General features: G+C 42.1%; 3 protein-coding genes across 4 annotated transcripts; all 3 read left to right on the forward strand.

Moving 5' to 3' along the window:
* Positions 1–1463: 1463 nt before the first annotated feature.
* Positions 1464–2244, forward strand: LOC134180605 (uncharacterized). Its single transcript, XM_062647792.1, has 2 exons — positions 1464–1729; positions 1814–2244. Exons 1-2 carry the CDS (start codon positions 1541–1543, stop codon positions 2045–2047), a joined length of 423 nt encoding a protein of 140 aa, XP_062503776.1. The 5' UTR covers positions 1464–1540; the 3' UTR covers positions 2048–2244.
* Positions 2245–5124: 2880 nt separating this feature from the next.
* Positions 5125–7572, forward strand: LOC134180392 (uncharacterized). 2 transcript variants are annotated; one of them, XR_009969986.1, is made up of 2 exons: positions 5125–5225; positions 7235–7572. XR_009969986.1 is itself a non-coding variant. In XM_062647544.1 (2 exons), the coding sequence occupies exons 1-2, from the start codon at positions 6763–6765 to the stop codon at positions 7451–7453; spliced, it is 564 nt and encodes a 187-aa protein (XP_062503528.1). In that variant the 5' UTR covers positions 6221–6762; the 3' UTR covers positions 7454–7572. The 2 variants fall into 2 exon arrangements, 1 of the variants encoding a protein (XP_062503528.1); XM_062647544.1 differs by lacking the exon at positions 5125–5225 and adding an exon at positions 6221–7107.
* Positions 7573–15377: 7805 nt separating this feature from the next.
* On the forward strand, positions 15378–16264 carry LOC134180420 (uncharacterized). The gene is made up of 2 exons (XM_062647566.1): positions 15378–15736; positions 15805–16264. The coding sequence occupies exons 1-2, from the start codon at positions 15413–15415 to the stop codon at positions 16030–16032; spliced, it is 552 nt and encodes a 183-aa protein (XP_062503550.1). The 5' UTR covers positions 15378–15412; the 3' UTR covers positions 16033–16264.
* Positions 16265–23831: the final 7567 nt, after the last annotated feature.

Below are 23831 nucleotides of genomic sequence, written 5' to 3' on the forward strand. Positions count from 1 at the left end.
CACACACACACACACACACACACACACACACACACACACACACACACACCAGCTCTCCTTTATACATAGAGATGAAAAACATTTTGAGAAAATGATGGGTATGTAGGGATGGGTATGTATTTAATCATGCTCATCTCCTACATTACAATCAGTACTGTGAATGTCACACACGACTGCTGCGTTTTAGTGATAAATTTAGGTAAAAAGATTGTGATGTGGGAGATGAGCATGATTAAGTACATACCCATCTCTACATACCCATCTCTACATACTCATCATTTTCTCAAAAAATTTTTATTTTTTAAGAAATCTGGATAGCACATGTTTGGATACTTTTGCATGGGCGGCCATTTTTCTGTTCTTCGGGCGCGCAAGAGGGCCTGGGTACGAGGCTAGGGCTATACGCAGAGCCGTATCTCTATATAAACGGCTCTGGCTATACGACTTCGCTTGTAGCTTGGGTGTTTATTATCCCAATGTCTCGTGTAAACTAAGCTTCTGGCTAAACCAAGAGAGATTTGAAGCAGCTCTGTCATCTTAAAACTAAATTTAATTAACCCAAATATCCGGGCCTCGAGTAATTATTTATGATAGAGCATCACGTGAAACGCTCTTTCGAGGGAGTTGGCTATATATTGAATTGTACTGTACTATAATTGATCAGGTAATTTATAGGCTTTAGCTAGAGAACGGTTGTGGTTAAATACTATTAAGTGCACGGTATATTAGCTAATGCGTCAGCTGACTCTAACACTGCGCCATTAGCGAAATATATAGTCAGTAATGAGAGATTAAGTTAAGTTACCAAAAGCATAGGGGTCATAGGGATAATTAGATATCGCAGCTGTCGTACCTAGACCGAGTGAGAGAAACGTGTGAGTGTGCAACGTCAGAGTCAGCCATGCTTGGCGATTGCAGCACGCAGGCAAAGGGTAATCAATGTATAGACCTGCTGTCAGCTGACTCAGACATACATACATCTACTCAATCCTCATCTTTGTTTTAGGGATTCTGGCAGCTATTAATGTATATCATTCGATTGGGCTGTACGAGCATGTATACACAAGCATGCATTGCGTTACTCTTACTAGCACTCACTAAGGCTTCAAATTAGTCTGCACAACCACAGAACCTCAAGACGGATATCGATTTGTGCGTGTGACCTCTACACAAGCTGACACGACAACACAAGGACCGACTCTGCAAGTGCCCTGTCACATGAAACGATGACTAACCTTCACGGAAACGCATTTGTTAGTCTTGAATTGCCGTGGGCACAATGTGGACCTTAAAGACTCGCAAATCCCAACGCGAAATCAGTCTGCACAAGAGAGATCATACTATATCCTCGATCAAACACATTATGTCAATGCTTCAAATTATCTTTTCCCCAACCGTCTTGCTCGTTCTGTTTTCAATGCCAGCCGTTACAGCCGTGCAATCGCATGCTATACGCCCGAGGACAGTAACAGCGTTGCAAGATGGAATCGGAGGTAGATTTCTCAATGAAAATTTCAAGAAACCTCTCGTACCAAGCTTAATGGTCAACAGCACTGGCGACTCAGCCCGTCGTACGGTTTACGTGGCTCCAGCAAGAAACAGAGGAACAAACAAACGTCCCGCTCTCTTAGGCAACGGCCGACTCGACATAAACCAAACGACTTGTGCTCCTCGCCTGTTTCGAGTGAGACTCGAGAGCGGCAACTGCTCCCGTCGCGTTCTCACCAAGGTTAGTCTCGTACAGCAGCAAATGTAGGCTATAGAAACTACAAAATATGATAACTTATTATTTACTTTTTGTACATGCATCTAGATGTGTTACGGTGAGTGCACGAGTTATACTTTTCCACGCAAGGATCACAAGTTCGCTCGGCAGGATCGGGCGCTTCGCGCCGTCGAGACGTCGTGCAGCTGCTGCTCTGCGGTTCACACGAAGACGAGACGTTACGACGTGATCTGCAACGTCGACGGTCTCTCGACTAGGAAATTGTTCTTTCTACCGGTCGTCGATGGATGCTCGTGCAGGCCGTGCAGCGGTCGCTTTTGATCGGCGACGGGGGTCGCTGCATGTCTGACACATTTTAGTAGTAGAAATTGCATGGGAATTAACGTGTTGAGGGTCAAAGTGATTGAGCCAATTACCAGTATTTATAGATGGAGTGAGACATTTTGCATATTATTTTGTGTTAGTGGTCGAGAAATTTTGTGTAACAGATATGGCAACGTATTTAATGATATAAATGATTTCACTATGCAATTCCATATAAGTGGCACTGAGTCTATTATCAGAACTAATGCTCTTGCAATTACTGTTAGATAATCTGGTTGAAATGTCTAGTCCGAGATGATTGATATGGCATGAGACAGTCGATCCGCCAAGTGCGTTATTTGCGTAGGCGAGGTCAAAATTTATTTTCTAATTATGCGCTTGCTGCAGCGGAGACGCCTGATCGTCTTAGCAAAGACGAGGACCGTTACAGCCAGCAACGTGTGCTGAAACTATGGATATTGTTAAATATCTATCATTTCTACGAGTTTGACTGGAATCGGCTGCGTTTCAGATGGGAAGGAGCGCGAACACTTCCGAAGGGTGGGTGTCTTTTTTGTCGGTGCACTTTTGTCTCTTCGGCTATTTCTGTTTGAAATTGCATGCAACAAGTAGAAGACACGAATTAACGTTGCTGGTGAATTTATAATGTTGTGTGCACTGGTGTTTTTCGCCGATTCAGGTGTAGCAAAGTGCCCCACTTATCGACCGTGCACACGCACCGGGAAGTGCGTAGAGACCACATTTCTGCGCCTGAGCAGTAGTTGGCGGGCTTCTCAATTTGCTATCGACTAAAGCTGATTACTAATTATCTTGTGTCTGTTCAGCGATTTTCTTGATCCGGGTCGCGTTTCTAGTTGTGGTCGCATTTACCAGTAGTTCTTGGATTTTCTTACCGCAATAGCTAGAGGTAGGTGACAACTATGCCTACTCTTATTGCCGTTTTCTATCTTTGACAATAAAATTTGTATTGCAAGAATAGTCATAGGTTTTCCAGTGTTTTTCAACACTACAGCGAGCAGGTGGAAGAAAGGAGAGGATGTTCACCCAGAGAGGAATTGTGTGTCATGTAGTGTTTGTGAAGGCAGTTTTCGTCATCCAGACAACTGGAACGAAGAATTTAAGGAGTGGATCATGACGTCATCAGTCTTGCTTGTGTCCAGAGTCTAGTCGATCGTTGAGAAGGAAGTGGGAAAATTTTGCATATGTGTGCATATAGATGCAGATGTGCCAAGAGAATTTGATGAAGAAGAGACCTCATCATCTGATTCTTTGTCGCCAAGTGTCTATTGACTGTTGTGTTGTCTTTTATGTTGTGGCTTTCATGCTATCATTGTACTCGTCTGTTCATCATTTGTGCGACCAGAAGAAAGTCCATTTTACTCCTTCAAAAATCCAATTTTATCAGAGGGAGTCATTTTCTAGAGGTTGTTAAAATAATTCTTAATTTATTTATTCTAAATAAATGTTTTGTAATGAGTTGTAGACTATCTTAACTTAACAGCAACTAACAACAACAACAACAACAGCAATAATAATTATTATTATCCTAGGGTTAAAAATAATAATAAAAATAATTAATAATGACAATAATAATGAAAAATCATAATAATAATAAATAATATATATGCACACAGACAAGTTCTGTGTACTATGTCTTCATGAGGTGTTGTGTCATTTCAAGGTTACTGAGGTGTCGCAGAGCTCATTTGACAGCAAAGACCTGGAAAGATCTACTTCAACTAACGTGAAATCACTTGATAGAATTGAGACACGGAGTACTTCAAATTATGTCTTTGCTTGGTTCATAAGATTGCGTGTGCAATGTTTGTGTTATGGAGTTTTGTGAATGTTAGAGTGGTGACCATGCACTAAACAGAATCTAGGTATAGTTGACAACTACATCACACTATAGTTTTTACAAGCTAGAGAAAACAAAGAAAAACATTTCTGGTGCACTGAAAGTACGTTTGATGTGACTAATTTCCGAAGAAAGAAAACGTCTTGTATCTAGCTGCGTCATACCTCCAAACTGCCCGTAGTCGTTCGCGGGAAAGATCGGTGCAAAACCGTCTCTTGAGGAGTTCGAATTCGACAATACCATTGCAGTACAGGCAAATAGTGTGCCCACCATCTTGGAAAGTGTCGTAGTGTGTGTCACGCTCGTTCTCTTGAAGTAGTCGATTTATTCTTTCATTCATTCATAATTCTTTCAGAATGTCCATCCCACGCAACGACTAGGCACTCGAATTCGAAGAGAGCTTCTACGTCCATGCGATAATCGAAAAAAAGATGTCTGTGTGGCTTTACAGTACCCGTACACTGCAGTCTATCAGACTGTCCGAGAATGTACATATGATTATTTATTTACTACTTTCTTCCTCGAGTGCCCAACCATTCACGTGCACTCTTTTGGGGGGCGCGGATGCCCTCGCTAGAAAATATATAGAGCGCCGTTGCGCACCTAATTGGCAGAACGACGGAGATACAGGTGACGATAACTATAGAGTCATAAAGGGATGGTACTACAGAGGCGGCAGGACGCTCCGGAAAATGGCACCGCGAAAACTGAGCGAAAATGATTTGCATCTTTTGACGATCAGTCACGTGATCAAATTTATAAATCAAGCGTAACTGGCGTAAACGTTCGTTATTATGACCATCACAAGTATTTGCTTTAATTAAAGTATGTGTGTGCGTGCGTGTGTTTCACGCGTTAATAGCGTGAACTGCAATGTCAAAATTTATATCAACTTTATGCCTCGGATAGAAAATAATCTTGACTATGCTACTAACGACGCCTACCGCAAATAGACCTATTCTATGGGGTATATATGTACAGACTGCTTTCTGCACTTGATGGGTAGAGAGCAAGAGGAGAAAAAACTTTGTTCTCTCCTGGTATCGCGAGGCTATTACAGCAAGCGTCTGTACACATTGCATTATACTGTACTGCTATACATAATATTACAAACGAGTTGTAGCGACTATAACTCAGTTCCAATATAAATTGTTGCTAATTTTGATTTAAAATATTTTAATCTGTAGTAATCATTTTGAGATGTTGGGAATCCGAGGGCATAGTGGGTTACAGAGCCGTATATCAGTGGGGTAGTCTGACAGTCAGAAGACTGATGTCAAATATTCGATTTCTAACGAGTCACTGGAAATGCAGAAGGTACAGTACAGGTCACTAGTTAATACTGTGGTTCGCTAGGGTATAGGGGGTACGCAGACTGTCACGTACACGCTCAAGGCACTACGTTAGTGTCAGTTCCATTTTTGACACAACCAGCTAGACTCAAAGTGTTTGAAACTCAGAGTGAGCTGCGATCAAAATCGTTCTTGAATCTCTGATTTACACAGCGAGGTAACTTCACAAGTCTTTGCTAGACAGGCCTAGATGATATGCCAATCTTGAACGTTGCGATCACGTTAGTCATGCACAGAGGGCCACACATGCGGAGTTGTCGTTCCATCTGTGATGTTCGCTCGACACTATTTGATCAGGATCCGCAAACATATTTACTGGCATACTTCACACCTCAAGCGGATACCATGATACGCTATTTGGTGGTCTATACGCGCGCGCGCGCACACACACACACACACACACACACACACACACACACACACACACACACACACACACACACACACACACACACACACACACACACACACACACACACACACACACACACACACACACACACACACACACACACACACACACACACACACACACACACACACACACACACACACACACACTAACTGTTTCTTAACCATGTAAATGGTCTGCCATCCTACTGACATGTGACTAGGTTTCGCATGCGACAGTGTATAGTCTCTAGTGTCTGTTTCAGTGGCGAAGAAACGGCGCCGTCGCCAGTGACCCTAGATAAATTAGACATTGTGTTGTTGCAGTTCTAATTTCGTTTTTCGAGTTCCTATATTGAGATCATCAGTAACATCATCATGAGCTCACAGCCTCACATGATATGTGAACTCTGTGAAATCGGTTCTAATTGGAATGAGTGTGTGCGGTCGACCGAGTTGGAACTGTAACTCTGACTCTATTTCCTCCTCTTCCTTGTCCAAAAGGGCACTCTGAAACTGGTTCTAATTAGATTGATAATTGCACTAGCTCGATTTGATAATGTCTGCCCTTTAACTCTTTTTCTCACCGCAACTGAATATCTGGTGCTTGCTGTTACTATTCGGGCAGGCAGAAACAAATTCACGACCGCTGATTGTTTGGTGGGTTCGATACCAAAGAAAACAGTACTCAATATGCCAAACAGAAATCCTACGAGCTGGCTATTGATTATGAATGATTATTGACCGACTCTTGTATGACTGTCTAACTAAGCTGCAAGAACTTTGAAAAGTTAATCAAAATTTTACAAGCAACAATCGCAGGCTTGATAGAAAGCGTAATCAATGACCCGCTCTGACAATTGCTCTTGTTTTTTCACTGTTCTGTGTGTTTTTACGCCACGTACAGTCTACGCGACCTTTGGGTGTGGCATCCAACTACTTTGCAAGTGACAATAGTATGACAATCAGTACAGTATCTATTCTCGGTGATGCACGCAGTGTGGTGCCTAATGTATTTAGCACTTCGTTATATATATTCAGACAAACGTAACAACGGGCGACCTTGACCGTTCGAGGCATTTGTACTCCAGTAAAGTGTCGAGCAGGACTCAATGAGTCGGTCTGTTAATGTGTTAATTTTTCTGGTTCCTGTCGCTATGATGGCCGCCAGGCAAACAACTACTCGTGATTCTAGTCGAGTCTACGACAACTATCAACAATTCGCTTTTCCGTCTGCCAGTGACAATCAGAAGAAACCAAAATTGTCGACTCTCCTCGCTAATGATTCGAGTCAAGCCATCACTGGACCATCCATGCGTCGCAAGGAGCGAAAAGTTGAGCCGGTCTCATCAATTAACGCTGCTTCTCGTTTATCGGGCGCTCAAAACGGCTGTAATCCTGCCCGATATCGTCTCACCCTACGACACGGCAACTGCTCGCGTCGAGTTGAAACTACGGTACCGCGACATACTATATATAGATAGGCCACGATATGCACCATGCATACTGGCGTGTGTTGACATACTGCTAATTCTGTTCGATAACTTCTACTGTTATTAATAATGCTCTTTGTTCTTACCGCAGATGTGTTACGGACGATGCATCAGCTACACCCGTCCCGGCTCTCACACAGTAGTGGGACGCTCTCTCGCAAAAATCTCTAGTTCGTGTACTTGTTGCTCTCCTGTTGGAGAGGTCCTAGAAAAGAGATACCAAGTTTACTGCGGAAGTAAGAAAACCAAGAAGACATTTTATGTCTCTCGGGTCGAGAAATGTAGATGTAGACCTTGCATTGGAATGTAAGTAAAAAAACTACAAAAAATTGGACGGTTTTGTTTCATACTTATTATGAGACATCTAGTGTGTTCGTATCTGTGTAAGTAAGATGCATGCATTTATTAAGAAATAAATTTTTTTACATTGCCGAAGCAGAGTGTTGTATTTACGAGCTAGTGTGATCAATATCCGTAAGGCATTGTATACACACAACAATAAAGAGTATAGTATTCTATTAGATTACGACATACAGCTAAAACAGCAAACGGTGTTCAGGTTTAGCAACTTTAACGGTTTTTCTGTATACATATATATATATGCACCACTAACATTTTACGTTAAAATTAGTACAGCAATTTAACATTTTAGCTTGAATAAAAATTTGTACTTGTCTCTAGTTTGCTCACTGAAGACGTACTTATTCAGTGGCGGATCCAGAGTTTCTGAAAGGGATAGGCGCACCTAGGGTACTGGCGATGTGACGTCGCAAAACAAAATTAGATATATGAGGTCTATTAACTAAATTACTAGTTACTGATAATGGTAAATTTGTCTGGCTCGGGCGTTTCGTGAAATTTGAATACGAACGGAGATCCTTCCATCGGATGATCATGCTCTCCATGCATGCTAGCTTGTATACTCATGCAATTACTGATGGTGCAAATACCACCACGAAACATGCTTCTTCATGTATTGTACTTCCGGTCTCAAAAGGGGTAGCTATCATAGGCGCACGCCTCTTGCGCCACTGTCTAGATCCGTCAGTGCTTATATCAAGGCACTTAGTATATAGATTTACTTTAGAATCAGTCAGCGATTCCGGTTAAAAGCAAATAGTGGTGTCGGTGGAACTGAACAGTAGCTTTTCACCAAGTCACTCTGTCAATGAAGTGCAGGGGGTGAGATTCGTTGGATAGGGAGGGGCACGGGGTCGACGGAGCAAGGTTGATCAGGTGGGCCTAGATAATGGCCTATAGTCAAATGGAACCTCCGCCAACGGGCTCTTGGCGAGAACTTCCGGTAATGTTGGTTCAAGTGACTAAATACATTAGCTATTTCTTACGTTGACTGTGGGCGAGGGGCTTGCCACGCAAGACATGGCCAATCCAACATCTAGGGTGCTCCGTCGGCCTTGGGGGTAAAGTCGTAACCGACTGGCTGCAGTTTTGACTGGCGTCGTCCCCAGACTTACGTGAGCCTGGCAGTGTTCGGTTCCCATATGACACTTTCAGCCTCCCGTGTCATACGGGAACCGAAAACTGTCAGGCTCACGTGAGTCTAGTTTTGATGTTAACGGGTTGGTTTGTCATCTGTCGCCGAAGTAGCAAACACATGTACACAACTAATCAAATACACATGTACACGCACAGAACCGATGTAATTATTCAAGTTTAGCGTCCAGTATTGAAGGGGCGGTTGCCCTTCCTGTCCCTCCACTTTCGTCGCCCCGATGTGGTTACCTATTTTATGGCAGTCCTGTATGCTAGTTTGTGGAAAAGTAGAAACTGATACTATATACATACAGAAGATCGATAATGACTCTCTATAGCGTATTATATTTTAACCGAAGAATCGTTATCTGGTACAATGGGTTAGTCTTACACGTACGCGTATTTCATGTTTCTTGTTCTCTTGTTTTGCCGTATGTCCTAGTGGGAGCACTGTCCTTGTAATAGATATAATTAGAATATACGTCAGGCACGGATCCAATTAAGAATTTTGAAAGAGGGGTTGATCCGCTAGCAGTCATAAACCACTAAATAAGCTTCTCTCTTCTACAGTAATTATTTATTGCTAAAATGTGACTACTAATTTGCTAGACTGCATGACAGTCGTCCATAAATATAATATTTATGTGAAATAATGCAATTACCTGTGGACGTAAACTATACAATTCAGCAACATTGATCTGGCTGTTACGGACAGAAATGATTCTTTGTGCATTTAGTTTTGTGATAGTCAGTCCAGAAGGTTTAAAGAGCCCACCTGTCGTACAGCAAAAGCATGAAGAACAGTTTGTGCAATCTAACCTGATAACGTGAGCAAGCTAGGGGAGTATAGCCATGATCTGCTTGGGTGCGAGCTAGGCACTGACTTCCTCTCACTAGGGGTAAACCATTCCTATTGGAAAATAAGGGGTTCAAACCCCTTACTTCTAAACCCCATCCTCCCCCATCTCGCCCCCTCTAGACCTTGTCTTGAATGTGTCGTTCTAGATAAGCCCTTCTAGAATGAGCGATTGGAGCTTCACCCCAGTCTGAGCGTCCGCCAATCCGGTAGGAGAGCCCAGCAGACTACACGTTTCTGTGCAGTCCATATGGTAATCAATGACTATAGCCAGATCGATATAGATTGACGGTATTACGATGACCATAAGCCCTAAACGTACAGCACGTCATCATGTTCTCTAGAAGGCGTTTGTGTCACACTGCAAAGACTATAGTTACAACGACTTTATTGTTTCCATCGTAATATCCTTTTTAATCTTAATCTTCTATTGTTAGAAGTTTGTTTGGCAAGTGCGAAGGAAGTAAGCTAGTTATCGCCAATGACATACATGTATCTAGAACAACACGAAACCATATATGGGTATCCGCTTTACCCGCCCTGCCTCTTATTCTATAGTTTATTGAATGTATATGAAGCTTGCATTTTGCAAGCTGCACACTTTGAGAGTGTAATCTGCTGCAATCGTGCATATGTGCTCAACTAAACTAATATCAACTTCACATTTCGTGCCTTAATTGGAGCAACATTCACAGCTGAATTCGACCAATAACATTATACTTTCAAAGTACAGACAGTAACAGACGAGCCACAGCAAACTCTAACAAATTTCGTCTCTCAAGGAAACATCCGCATGTCTTAGCTACATAAATAATTCTATTTCTAATTAATACATTTTTAACCGTCTAGCTCGAACAACAAACATAGATAATTAGAACGTAGACTCACTTTATGTCGTTTAAAATCGCTTCAGTGTGGTTGCAGCCAGACGACAGACTTGCAGTCAAATGGCAATTGAGTTGCCGGTAGCGAGAAGCCGGGCGATGACTGAACGCCGGATGTAGGTTTCTCGTCCAATTAGAAGCTGTACGGAATCGTTCCAGTTTGTACAACCCGAGCGGACGGTTTCGAGTGTGCAGATTTACATGGACGTCTGTAGTGTCGACAAGGTTTCGACTTGTTGCGTCATATGTAAGTGAGTGGCATGACTGCACGGCTGCACGCGTCGCTTGACTAACCGCGTTGTCTTCTCTTTTTGGTCACATCTCGTAATTTCATTTATCTTATCATGTTTGTTTATACTGCGAATATATGCACGGTTTGCTAAAGATGCCCGAACTTTATCGATCGAAATCGTGCTCTATAAGACAGCAAGTGTGTTGATGAGATTGTATTCAATCAATGTTACCATTTGTGCGTGTGTGTGTGTGTGTGTGTGTGTGTGTGTGTGTGTGTGTGTGTGTGTGTGTGTGTGTGTGTGTGTGTGTGTGTGTGTGTGTGGTGTGGTGGTGTGTGTGTGTGTGTGTGTGTGTGTGTGTGTGTGTGTGTGTGTGTGTGTATGTGTATGTGTGTTTGTTTCATGATACAGTGAATATACTGTATAGTATACGATTTTATTTGCCATATATACGTCAACGTTGTTAAACACGCGGTCTAAAGAACAAGTTCGTCAACAGAATAGTAAAGCCTTGCAAATATGTTAGACGACTCCTGAATTGTTGTAGGTGGTCATACTGTTGGGCAATTTGCCTTGAGCTTGTTTTTACTTAATTTGTTCGGTTTCCGTTATCAGCTATATATTCTAAAGGACTTATATATAGATAAATATATATACATATACATATATATACATATATATATATATATACATATATATATATATATATATATATATATATATATATATATGTATTTGAAAGAAGACATTCTTGTTCTATACATTTCGCTTGTAGACAAGTCTAGATCTCTATTGTCAATATAGGGCCTTTGCACGAAGCAGAGTGATCTCACTTACACAATGTCATGTACTTAGCAAACTTAGTCAATAATGCATGTATTCGTAATTTGAAAGTGGCCACTGAGACTAATGCGAGCGGCAATTAGAGACGACGATTGCAGCAAGAATGAATATCTTTGTGGTTTGTCTAGTCTCTTCTCTGACGCTAAAGGAAATTGCTCATTCGTATTCTCTATTGCATGTATACGAAAAGAAAAGACAACCACAACTATCGACTCTCTATGTATGCGTTCTACTAGATTCTTTGGATACTCCGCTTGCGTTCAAGATCAGTAGAATCAAATCGATTCTCATCATTGTACGTCTGCTGTGAGTGAGTATGAGACACGGTGATCCCTCTGGCGAGTCTGCTAAAGTCTAGAATAACATTCTCCTAATTCCTTGACATCATGTCAATGTTAGTATATGCACATATGGCCAAGAAACACGAGTGGTACTAACGAGATCACTACATTTCCTTACACTTCGTTGTCATCTGTTGTTACCTATTAAGAGTGCCACATCGAACGCGAGGTCAGTCTAAAACACTCTTCTGCGACGATGGCACTCCGTTTCATATTTTCTGTCGTCGTCCTGCTCTCCGCAATCGACTCCACCTATCCGGAAATTATCTACAGGCGCGACTCGACAACCGAAGATACAACGAGCCCATACAAAATGGCGAACGACACACACAGAAAAGTCGAAGTATCCTTCCTCAAATCATCGACTTCGTCCAGAAAACCGATACTGCCGGGCAAAGAAGGAATCGCAAACGAAACTCAGACTCGTGACCGCGACCTCCCGCCGCCACCGATTCAAGAAGCAAGAGAAGTAGACGACGCTAGACCCACCACTGCCACCCGGCTGCTTCCGGCCAGGAAGTCGAGCGCCTGCGCTCCGCATTTGTATCGCGTGACCATAGAACACGGCAACTGTTCGCGCCCGATTCTGACCAAGGTTAGAAAAATGTCGTTATTTAGAGATCTAGACCGGTTGCTAAAAAAATCCGTGTTTCTAACAGATGTGTTATGGTGATTGCACGAGCTTCATATTTCCTGGCAAATCGAGCTTCACAAAGGCTTCGAAAGCACTACGAGGCGTCGAGACCGTCTGCTCTTGCTGCATTGCATTAAAGCTTTCTACCAGGCGCCATTCGATCGCCTGCTACCTCGACGCCAGACGAAGGACGACGACGAGAACCTACCACATAGCGTTTGCTGAAAAGTGTGCCTGTAGGCCGTGCAGAGGCTACTGATCGCAAGACAAACGAACAAATGTGCTGTAATGTTGATTGAGTACGAAGCAGTGATACAGATTGCTATTAGAGATACTTGTTGATTAGAATTATCGTTTACATCGAGCTTTAGAGACATTTATAAACAAAGCTAATTCGATGACGTCATCGTATTTGAGTGTTGTACGTACGTGTGGAAGTCAATCGCGATTGACTCCGTCACAGTGAGAGCGGACATAGAAGTAACAATGACGTCACATAGAAATAACAATGACGTCAGATTGTAAAATTGTTTACTGTCTCAAGTGTAGTATTTGGTCTACAGTATATGTTGTTCATATACTCAAATATACTTAGTTAGAGTGTTTACGTATGCAATGTACATGAACTACTCAGCATCTATTAGTAGTATCACGAACTCTAAGCAAAATAAAACAATACCCTAAATCAAGTTTACCATGATCCTTCGATAGAGTTTTGTTTGTCTACGTATCAAGGTTTCCAGGGCAACGTGGAAACTACACTCATACAATTCACGTGTAATGTCAACCAGGTTCTGAAGCTCCACGTGGTTTACTAAGCAGGGGTTTTTGTTACCAGGGCAACGGAGGCAAACTTTGTTCCAGACATGGATCCTTTGGCTCCTGCAGAAGGCTCCAAGTTAACATAAAACTAGAATTTAATGTGTTCCTTTCCCGGAGTCAATGCTATTGTCAGAGTTTGGACTCTGTGTCACGCTAGTACGTACTGTACAGGAATTATATCATTATACAAGGTTACATGGATCTGCAGAAGACAAGAGCCGTATATACAAAGACAACTCTGGGCTCCAGGTACATGGCAGCAACGCCCAAATTTGGCTCCAAAATTGATGACCACCTGCAACCCTGTTTAGACGTTGTTTATACAAGCTAAAAACCCATTAATCTAGTTGATATTTAACTGTGCATTTCCTATGACATGCAGGTAAAGGACCGTTCTACTAAATACGTATACCATTGTAATACAAAACAAATTTGTGGTGTATATTTATAATTTAAATAAACTGCACTATTAATCTAAGGTAAGGTAATATAAAATTGTTAAGAAATATTGTTATGTAAATGCTAGATAGTCTCAAATATTAGTAAACAAAAAGGATTAGCAAATATTTAAACAAAATTCTCTTAATTAAGTGACTGTCTTTAGCAATGTAATAAATAATATTTAATAATTTTTATACATACATACATATACATACAGACGTATATGTGTACGTACATGCATGCACATTACATACATATGTGTATGTCAACAAGAACACTAAAGTACAGTTCCGAAGATGGAAAAATGAAACGGCTTGACCACACTGTCAACCAGACAAGTATTTAAATTTTTATATAGAAAAACAATCTATTTAGATGTTACAGCTGCCCAATATTTGTGAACGTTGAAACCCAAATGATTCCCTAAACGGTTACCCAAGCACAATACCACAAAATACCCCAAACCAACAACACACACACACACACACACACACACACACACACAAGAATAGTGGAGCCAAAAGGCCCAAGGGGTCCAAGTAATTTTCTTGTCTCAATGCATTACTCCAAATGAAATAGACAAGATTGTAATTCTGGCCTTTCAAAATCTTGAAAGCTTTCCACGTCTATATATGTATACTGTACTATATTTCGTTTTTGTAAATAAACATTGTATTAATCATTCCTGTTTTTGCATTCTATATTACTGTTATCTAGATTTTAACTGTTTTGTAAGCATTTTCACCATTAGCAAACAAATATATAAAAATTTAGTAAACATGTTACGTTTGCTGCTCTGTTTGACATGCTAGATAGAGAACAAGACGAAATGCATATGCTTGTATGTAAGCGTATAAAGCAGAACGTAGAAAGCAACTACGCACGTGCCAAGGAGTAGTCACGTGAGATCAGCACGCGACGCCACGTGCACTATTTCCGTTACACTTGATCAGTTTATGTTTACCAAGAACGCATACTGCTTTGTCATGAAATGGGAAATCATTGCTATTAGACAAACGGAAAGTACCTTAGTGCACGCACGTGGTTTTTAGGAAGTGTAGTTCTGACCACAAGGAATGAGCAGCCCGATCAGAATTTGACCCCATTCGAAAAACACATTTCACAAACATATATGCACTTACCACAGAGTATCTCAATTGCGTCACAGAATAAATTTTTCTCCGTGTAGTATCACTCTAATTTAAACGTTCTCCACGTCGTATGCACGATAGTAAGTAGGTAAATGTCAGCCACAATTCAGTTTGCACGTTTATCTGTATTCGCTCCTGTACTATATGTGTATGCAAAAACAATTAAGTTGCATCGTCATACGTAACAGTCTGTTCACATACTTAATTTATATACATTGGAGGTAGCAATTGGAATGTCGTTGCGTACTATTCCAGGCACCCCTTTGAGGCTTCGGGACATCTGTCCTGTCCTCCTACTTATTTCCAGACATCGTAAAGCTATATAACTGGCATCCATTTTCCTACGTTAGGATGACCTCAGCTACCCTGCCTCTTTCGCAAGACCGAGGTAAACGGTCTTCCTTTCCTGAAACGTTCGGATCACGTCATTGTGCAGTGACGCAGTTATCTAATACTTTTTAAATAGACAAGCAAGCAGCCTATCTGCGACTATAAAAGCACGCGGTGAGACGACAGAAATCATTCTACACGAAGAGCAGTCGTTATATAACTGACTAGAATTCGCGCGAAATGCAGCTTCTTCAAGCTTGTCTTCTTGCTACCGTCGTCTCGTTGTGTGTTGGCGCTGCATTTTTTGACCAAACATCAAAGTCTTCAAAATCGAGTACGGATAACATTCAATCTAGTGTGAAAGGTTCCATTATCAAGAAAAAACCGACGGTCCCTCAGAGCAGTGGAAACGGTGCTACCCTACAAAGACAAACTACATCAGTAGGCGGAAAGAAAATTAGACGTCCGCCCACTATCTCTAATAATCAACATCCGTCGTGTTCCCCGTACGTCTACCGCATCCAGCTGACACACGGAAATTGCTCTCGTACTATCCACACTAAGGTACAATACATGTCAATATATTAATTACATTGCGGTACTCATCTAATCAGTGACGTTTTGTCGTGCAGATGTGCTACGGGAAATGCATTAGCTATACGCTTCCTGACAAACAGACATTTTCTACGCCTCGGAAAGCTCTAAGCGGCGTCGAGGACGCTTGCAACTGCTGCAAGTCGACTCGGATGTCGATCAAACGTTATTCCATAAAGTGTGACGTCGTTGCAAGAGGGCAGCAGAAAACAAAGACATTCTACGTTCCTAGCGCTGAAGGCTGCTCGTGCAGGCCGTGCTCCTAAACGTTTGTGATAAACGAAAACACTTGGAGTTAGAACAGAACTACATAGTATCTATTGTGGGTGCGCGCGAATTTCAATTTTATTGTTGTTCTCATTTTATTTATGAATGTTAGATGAATGTAACAGGAAAGCTTTTAATTGTTTTATTTAGACATATGTATTTGTCTCAGTGACAGTTTTCTATATTTTTAAATTGAGTAAAAGTTTGTTGAAATTAAATATATTCTGGTTTGCAACAAAAAATTGTGTGGTGACATCATTAGACTAGGTACTTAATGGTGTGTGTGTGTGTGTGTGTGTGTGTGTGTGTGTGTGTGTGTGTGTGTGTGTGTGTGTGTGTGTGTGTGTGTGTGTGTGTGTGTGTGTGTGTACACAAATCTCAAATTTCTCCTCCCCACGACCACGTTTCATGATAAGACCTACCTTAAAAATCGTTTTCGTGTCCGAATACAGGTGAGTCTAAGAACTATTCGTTTAAATGAGGAAACGGCGACGAAAAAGCTTCATGAACTTACGTCGCCCCATCTTTTTGTATTGTAGCTAAGGATTGTGTGTACTTGACAACCAAGAAACACCTTTATTAGCTGAATGCCACCTACAGTCAACTATTCACACATCTCATACTACAATCAACTACACTGTGCTGCATCTAGCACTGCTGATAGTCAATGTTTGCTGATATCAATTTCTATGTCAGTAAATACCATACCACTGTCGTTACAACGGAACTGAGTGCATACCTAGACTGTACATTTCAATTGTCTTGATCACGATCGCAAAACGACGACTACCTATACCAGGCCTGTATACGTAATCTAAACTACTAGAAAGTTTGCATGTTTACTTCCATGACAGCTAGGGTTTCAACAAATACGTATTGTCTAGCTAGGACTCGGCGTTTCAGTAGACGGCCTGAAAACTCCGTTGGACGTGTTACTCGAATGCGAGAAGCCTACGGATACCGTACAACTAGTAATAGCACAGAAAATATTCTCCTTACGTTCTTCTTAGATAAGCAAGTCTAGTGTCCCGTATAACAAAAGTGGCGAATTCTAAGAAGTATAGTACAATGTTAGTAGAAAATTTATTTGTGTGTAAAAACTTAATATTAGAACGTTCATCGAATCAAGTGCATGCTATGGCACTTAGAGACATGGAACCTCGCTCGTGCACCCGATCATCAAACGATAATCATTAGGCAGACCGCAGACTAGAGGAGGCATCTACGCACACGTTTTACGTCAGTCTACTGTAAACACATGACTCTGACGTCACACATTACGTACAAACCTCACGTTGAATATATATAGCCGCAAAGCGTGCATTATTTGTGGTGAAACCAGACAGTAGATATAGCCACTCTCCTTTACAACCTTAACCTTCCCTCATTTTCCCCGTCCAAATAGGCTGCATAATTAGTTGTTGCTGGTTGTCTTCTGAATCTATACGCAAACAACATCGTGCAACTATAAATCTAACTAGGAAGCTGAGAGATACCGCTCAATCATTATGCAGACTGCAGACTAGAGGAGGCATCTACGCACACGTTTTATATCAGTCTACTTTATACACATCACCCTGACGTCACACATTACGTACAAAACTCACGTTGAATATACATAGCCGCAAAGCGTGCGTCATTTGTGGTGAAACCAGACAGTAGGTATAACCACTCTCCTTTACAACCTTAGCCTTCCCTCATTTTCCCATCCAAAAAGGCTGCATAATTAGTTGTTGCTGGTTGTCTTCTGAATCTATACACAAACAACATCGTCCAACTATAAATCAGGAAGCTGAGAGATACCGCCCACCGAATAGTATTAGCAGAGAAAGGATGCTCTGTCTCCACCACTTGCAATAAGCTAACTCAAAAATTGTGACAACGTTACACACACACACACACACACACACACACACACACACACACACACACACACACACACACACACACACACACACACACACACACACACACACACACAACTCGATATGAAAGAACCACCTGCAGCCTTGAAACGCAATAGTATCTATGTATAGCTACAGTAACAGGTCAAACGTCTAAAAATCTTCATGTCTAGATTTAGAGATTGCTTCGTACTCTTGACGAAAAATCTTTTGTTTGTAAATTTCAGTTCATTCAACCTTCTAGCTAGCACACCTAGTGAGTTACAGACTTGAAACTGCATTTTACGAAATTTTCTCGAGTGGGGCAAAATGGCAAAAATTTATAATAAAAGAGAGTTGCTCTAGAGCCACCAAATTCCTCGAGTCTCGTTTGCGCATGCGCGTGGTTCTATACGACAATGCGTATGCAACTCGAGCGTGTAACACACTGTACAACACGTGATCGAGTCGGGACGTGTCAATCAGGCGGAATGCTGCACTCTAAATGTTATTGTCGTACTAATTTAGTTAGGTTGAACTGAAAAATCGAGTTAGCGAACAAAGATACGGTAACAAATCAAATTGGATCCGAATGGCACTTTCGTGACCATATCATCCGTATTTTCTTGCACGTTCTCTAGCAAAATGGATTTAGCATGGCGTCATTGGACCTCCAAAGTTAGCAGGGCCAACATCTACGGTTATTTACCTTGTAACAATGACTATATACTCTAGAGCCTCTAGAGGCCCACAACTATACTAAATGCAATAGTCAGGTTTCTGATCCACCAAGGACCACAGACCGGTGTTGGACACACTATTGTGTATCGCCACTGCACATAAGTTATTAACTAGAACAGTAATGTCTTCTAGCAGGTTGAAAGTTTGGATACCTGCAAAGAGCTACACACAGTGACCACTGTTGGCGAGGTGTGGTTTGGCTGATGTTCAAGGTCAGAGTTCATACACATGTTACTCAATTTTCGAGTATCATCAGTTCTAGTTCTTATATTTACGGATTTCTTGCCTCTCTATATAAGCTAGACCAATTAGGATCAACGGCTTCTTTCCAGGTCAAACTGCTATCCGTATCTAGTCAAGGAAGTACGAAAACCTTTTAGTAAATTGGAAAGCAACAAAGAGCCAGCAATTGAATGCTTACAGTAGCGATTATATTCATTCTTGGCACCCACTGTGCATGGTTCAGGGTTTCGCTGAAGGAGCTATAAGTGCGCTAATACGACAGCACCACTTACTACCCGAGGCCCGGATATCCGGGCTATGGATATAGTAGTCCTTCAAAACAGTTACACATATCGTTCTCGAGTCTCTTGCATCGTGCTGGAAATGTCTTGCACCTCGAAAAGTTGTAATTGTATATTATCAATATACAATTATAGCCCTATACTGTCTGAACGGGTAGACGTGGTCCTCCAGCTCATGACCCCGCGTCTGGTCGTGACCAGTAACTACTCAATTCAATTTATCAGTCTAGAATGGCAACCGTTGTAGACGTACAGAAAGCAGTTAGACAAGTAGAAACACTAAAATACATTCTAGTGATTGTGTCCAGCTTCTACAAACTGCACCGCCTCAATGTCCTACATGCCGGACATGAGATCATGTGATAGATACAGTACAACTTTTCGAACTTCTCTAGATCTAGACAGTTGCGTTAATTGCTCGATCAAATAGGGCGTAATTGAGTGGGCCATGGACCTAATTTTAATATAGTTGTGGCGTGCTACGTAATGGATGAAGTCTGATAAGTCTTATGAGCTCTAGGGGCTTCCGGCAAGTTGGGTACAGAAATATGTACAGAGAGACGCCACTATATCAGCAATGTCGGCTTTCTTTAGAATTCTGTCCTTGAAGAGTGTGCTCTAGCACAACGACAAATCTCTACTGCAAAATTACTAGCCTAAAATAGTTGTTTAGTTGAATACAATCATATCTAGTATTTATTTTCTCATCCATTGCGGTAAAGAACTGCAGAGAGGATGTGGGGTCAAAAGGAGCCAAAACTGGTCTGAACTTTACGTAAGCAACTTGTCAATGAGAGCATCCGTGCATGTTACGTATATGGATGTACGAACTGTAAACAGAAGCGCTTTAATTAAACAAACAACCGCGCATGTTTCAAACAAAAAGTGTTCGAATAATAGAAACATGTCAATAGCTAGACGCCCCTACAGTAAGACCAACAAAAAGGCTTTTGACACTGGAAGCGCATCAAACCGCATTCAATCCACTTTGCAGCAAATGTAAGCATTGATCTATTTTACACTAGGAAAACGCAATCCGCGTAATAAAACGTCGTAACTACACACGCTTACCCTTGTAACGTGCGTTAGAACCTGCGGTCATCATGGCTGCCAGATAGTTCTCTAGATCTTTTGTTACAGTACGTCCATCTAGTATACGCCAAAAGCGCAGAATAGAAATGGGACGTAGATCTATACTGCTGCCTATACCGACATGAAGAGCTGTGTGCATAGGTGTATGCGCATGGTGCCACGTGCAGCGGCCAATGCGCATTGAATTCACTTCGAACCACTTCCGCATGTGGTTTGAGCGAATGCGCATTGAATGCGGTTTGACAGCTAATGCGCATTACATATGAAAACGTCAATGCGCTTTGGAGTGTAGTGCACATGGGAAAGGCCGTACGCAACTTGTGTCTCTAGTGAACAATACAAGTACAAACGCGAGTGTCTTGATCTTGTGTGTGTGTGTGTGTGTGTGTGTGTGTGTGTGTGTGTGTGTGTGTGTGTGTGTGTGTGTCTGTGTGTGTCTGTGTGTGTCTGTGTGTGTGTCTGTGTCTGTGTCTGTGTCTGTGTGTGTCTGTGTGTGTGTGTGTGTGTGTGTGTGTGTGTGTGTGTGTGTGTGTGTGTGTGTGTGTCTGTGTGTGTGTCTGTGTGTGTCTGTGTGTGTCTGTGTCTGTGTCTGTGTCTGTGTCTGTGTCTGTGTCTGTGTGTGTGTGTGTGTGTGTGTGTGTGTGTGTGTGTGTGTGTGTGTGTGTGTGTGTGTGTGTGTGTGTGTGTGTGTATCTGTGTCTGTGTCTGTGTCTGTGTCTGTGTGTCTGTGTCTGTGTCTGTGTGTCTGTGTGTGTCTGTGTGTGTGCCTGTGTGTGTGTGTGTGTGTGTGTGTGTGTGTGTGTGTGTGTGTGTGTGTGTGTGTGTGTGTGTGTGTGCGAGCGCGTTCGTGTGTACAAATACTGACGTGTTGAAACGATTACCTTAATCAATTAATACAGAAGTGTCTAGCACTTTAGGATTAGTCTAAGCATATGAGGTGTTCATTACACCACTTATGCACCCAATTATTATTAATTAATTAAAAATACAGCTTGCACTGTATAAGTGTGACACACAATTTTGATCGTTATGCTTCACTTGTAAGCTTTTGTAGTGTGAGTTGTGCACACACACACACACACACACACACACACACACACACACACACACACACACACACACACACACACACACACACACACAGACACACACACACACACAGACACACACACACACACACACAGACACACACAGACACAGACACAGACACAGACACAGACACAGACACACACAGACACACACACACACACACACACACACACACACACACACACACACACACACACACACACACACACACACACACCTTGACCTTGATTCCACCATACCCACTATGGGTTTTGGCAACGCAGCGTAATAGCGCTTCTCCAAGCTGCAAGATCATCAGCATCACGAAGACTGATATGTTAGCCTCGTCCCCAGACTCTCTCGCGCTAGTCTTGTCCGGTGCCCGTATGACAACTCCAGGCGAGTGGGATCATCCCGCCTACTTCCTGCCATGTCTCCTTACTAATGCTCACTAAGTGTCACCCCCGACGTCATCAACTGTCACCCCCAACGTCATCAAGTGTCCCGTAACTTCAAAATCAGATTAGCGTTAGTCTATTCCAATAAACGTACCACACGGGATGCTATAACCATTGTTTGGTGTTTGCAGCATATCCAGCACTTGCAGACAACTGAAGCATGTTGAAAAGGTAGGTCCATGGAGTGTTGGTGATGGCGCCGGGTGTCGCGTTTACGCTTGTGTCTGAGATCTACAATTGGAGGAGTGATGTCGACCTTTTACGTAGTTCATATGCGCATCTCCTAGGCGGTCATTAGCATTTCCGCACAGACTAGACTCTGTAGCAAAAAGCGCGCAATGACAAGGGAAAGAGTGGATTTTGACATGAAACTTCCGTCTACCCTTCGAGAAGTCTTCAAGAATGAAAACAAATACATCTTTTCGCGAAAGAATAGCCCTGGAAGCTTCAAGTTGACCCTCCAGACCGTAATTTCATGTCAAGATCAGCCCCTTCCCTTGTCATTGCGTGCTTTGCAAACGCTAATGGCTGCGTGTGAACTACGTAGGTCATCACTCAGCCAATTGTAGATCTCAGACTACAAGCCTACATGACACCCGTCACCAACACTCCATAGACCTACCTTTCAACATGCTTCAGTTGTCTGCAAGTGCTGGATATGCTGCAAACACCAAACAATGGTCATAGCATCCCGTGTGGTACGTTTATTGGATTAGACTAATGCTAATTTGATTTTGAAGTTACGGGACACTTGATGACGTTGGGGGTGACAGTTGATAACGTTGGGGGTAACACTTAGTGAGCATTTAGTAAGGAGATATGGCAGGAAGTAGGCGGGATGATCCCAGACTCTCTCTCTCCTGAAATTGTCATACAGGCACCGGACAAGACTAGCGCGAGAGAGTCTGGGGACGAGGCTATGATATGTAATGACCTGAGGTCTCTTGTGACGACATCTATCCATCTCCGTTTAGGCCCATGTGTTGGTCTTATTGCATTACTAAGTCCGCTGCGAAGTAGTTGTTTTTGCGGACGATTGTCACTCATGCGCAGCAGATGGCCCAGCCATTGCAATCGTTGTTTCTGTATTGTCATAGCAATAGGGTCTTCACACGCTCGTTCTAAATTGTCTGAATTCTTGATTTTATTCCATCTTGAGACAACAGAATCGATCGAATGCACAGCATGTGGAATGTATTTAGGCGTTGCAAGTTTGGTTGTGTAACGGACCAAGTCTCACATCCATATAGCAAAACAGGTCTCACCAAAGCACGAAAAACTTTCATCTTTGTGGAGATTGAAAACTGTCTGTTGGTAAATACCTTTTTCTTCCAGGAACCAAAAACTTTACTTGCTTTGCTTATACGAGCATCAATTCCAGCACTGCATTCACCATCTTGGCTCAAGATACTCCCCAAGTAAGTAAACTCTGTAACGTTTTCAAGAACAGAACCGTCAAGAAGAATACGTGGCTGCTCGCAACCAATGCTCAAAAATTTTGTTTTCTTGATGCTGCTTTTCATTCCCCATTTACAGCAGGACTCGTGTAGACTGTCTACTAACTTTTATAGTTCATCCGAGGTCTTCCCAATTAAAGCTAAATCATCAGTATACATAGCAGCTTTAATGACGCTAGTTCCTTGAGCTTTGACTCTGTAGTTCATGTAGAGACTTCCCTCTTTCCTCTATTCAATTTCTACTTCGCCAACTTTAGATTTGTTTAGTGCTTCGGGTACAATCTTGTCCATGACGAGATTAAATAATACAAGAGACATAACACAACCCTGACGTACACCAGTTGTAACTTCAAATTTTGATGACTTCTCACCACTCGATTTGACAACACAATGTGTTCCATCGTCTCACACACACACACACGCACACACACACACACACACACACACACACACACACACACACACACACACACACACACACACACACACATACACATTCCCAAGTCTAGGGAATTCACCATCAATTATTGAACTAACTAAAAAGGCACTACAAATCCTGTGTTATATACCCTGGT

Source organism: Corticium candelabrum, chromosome 5, assembly GCF_963422355.1.
Source record: "Corticium candelabrum chromosome 5, ooCorCand1.1, whole genome shotgun sequence".
Classification (NCBI taxonomy): domain Eukaryota; kingdom Metazoa; phylum Porifera; class Homoscleromorpha; order Homosclerophorida; family Plakinidae; genus Corticium; species Corticium candelabrum.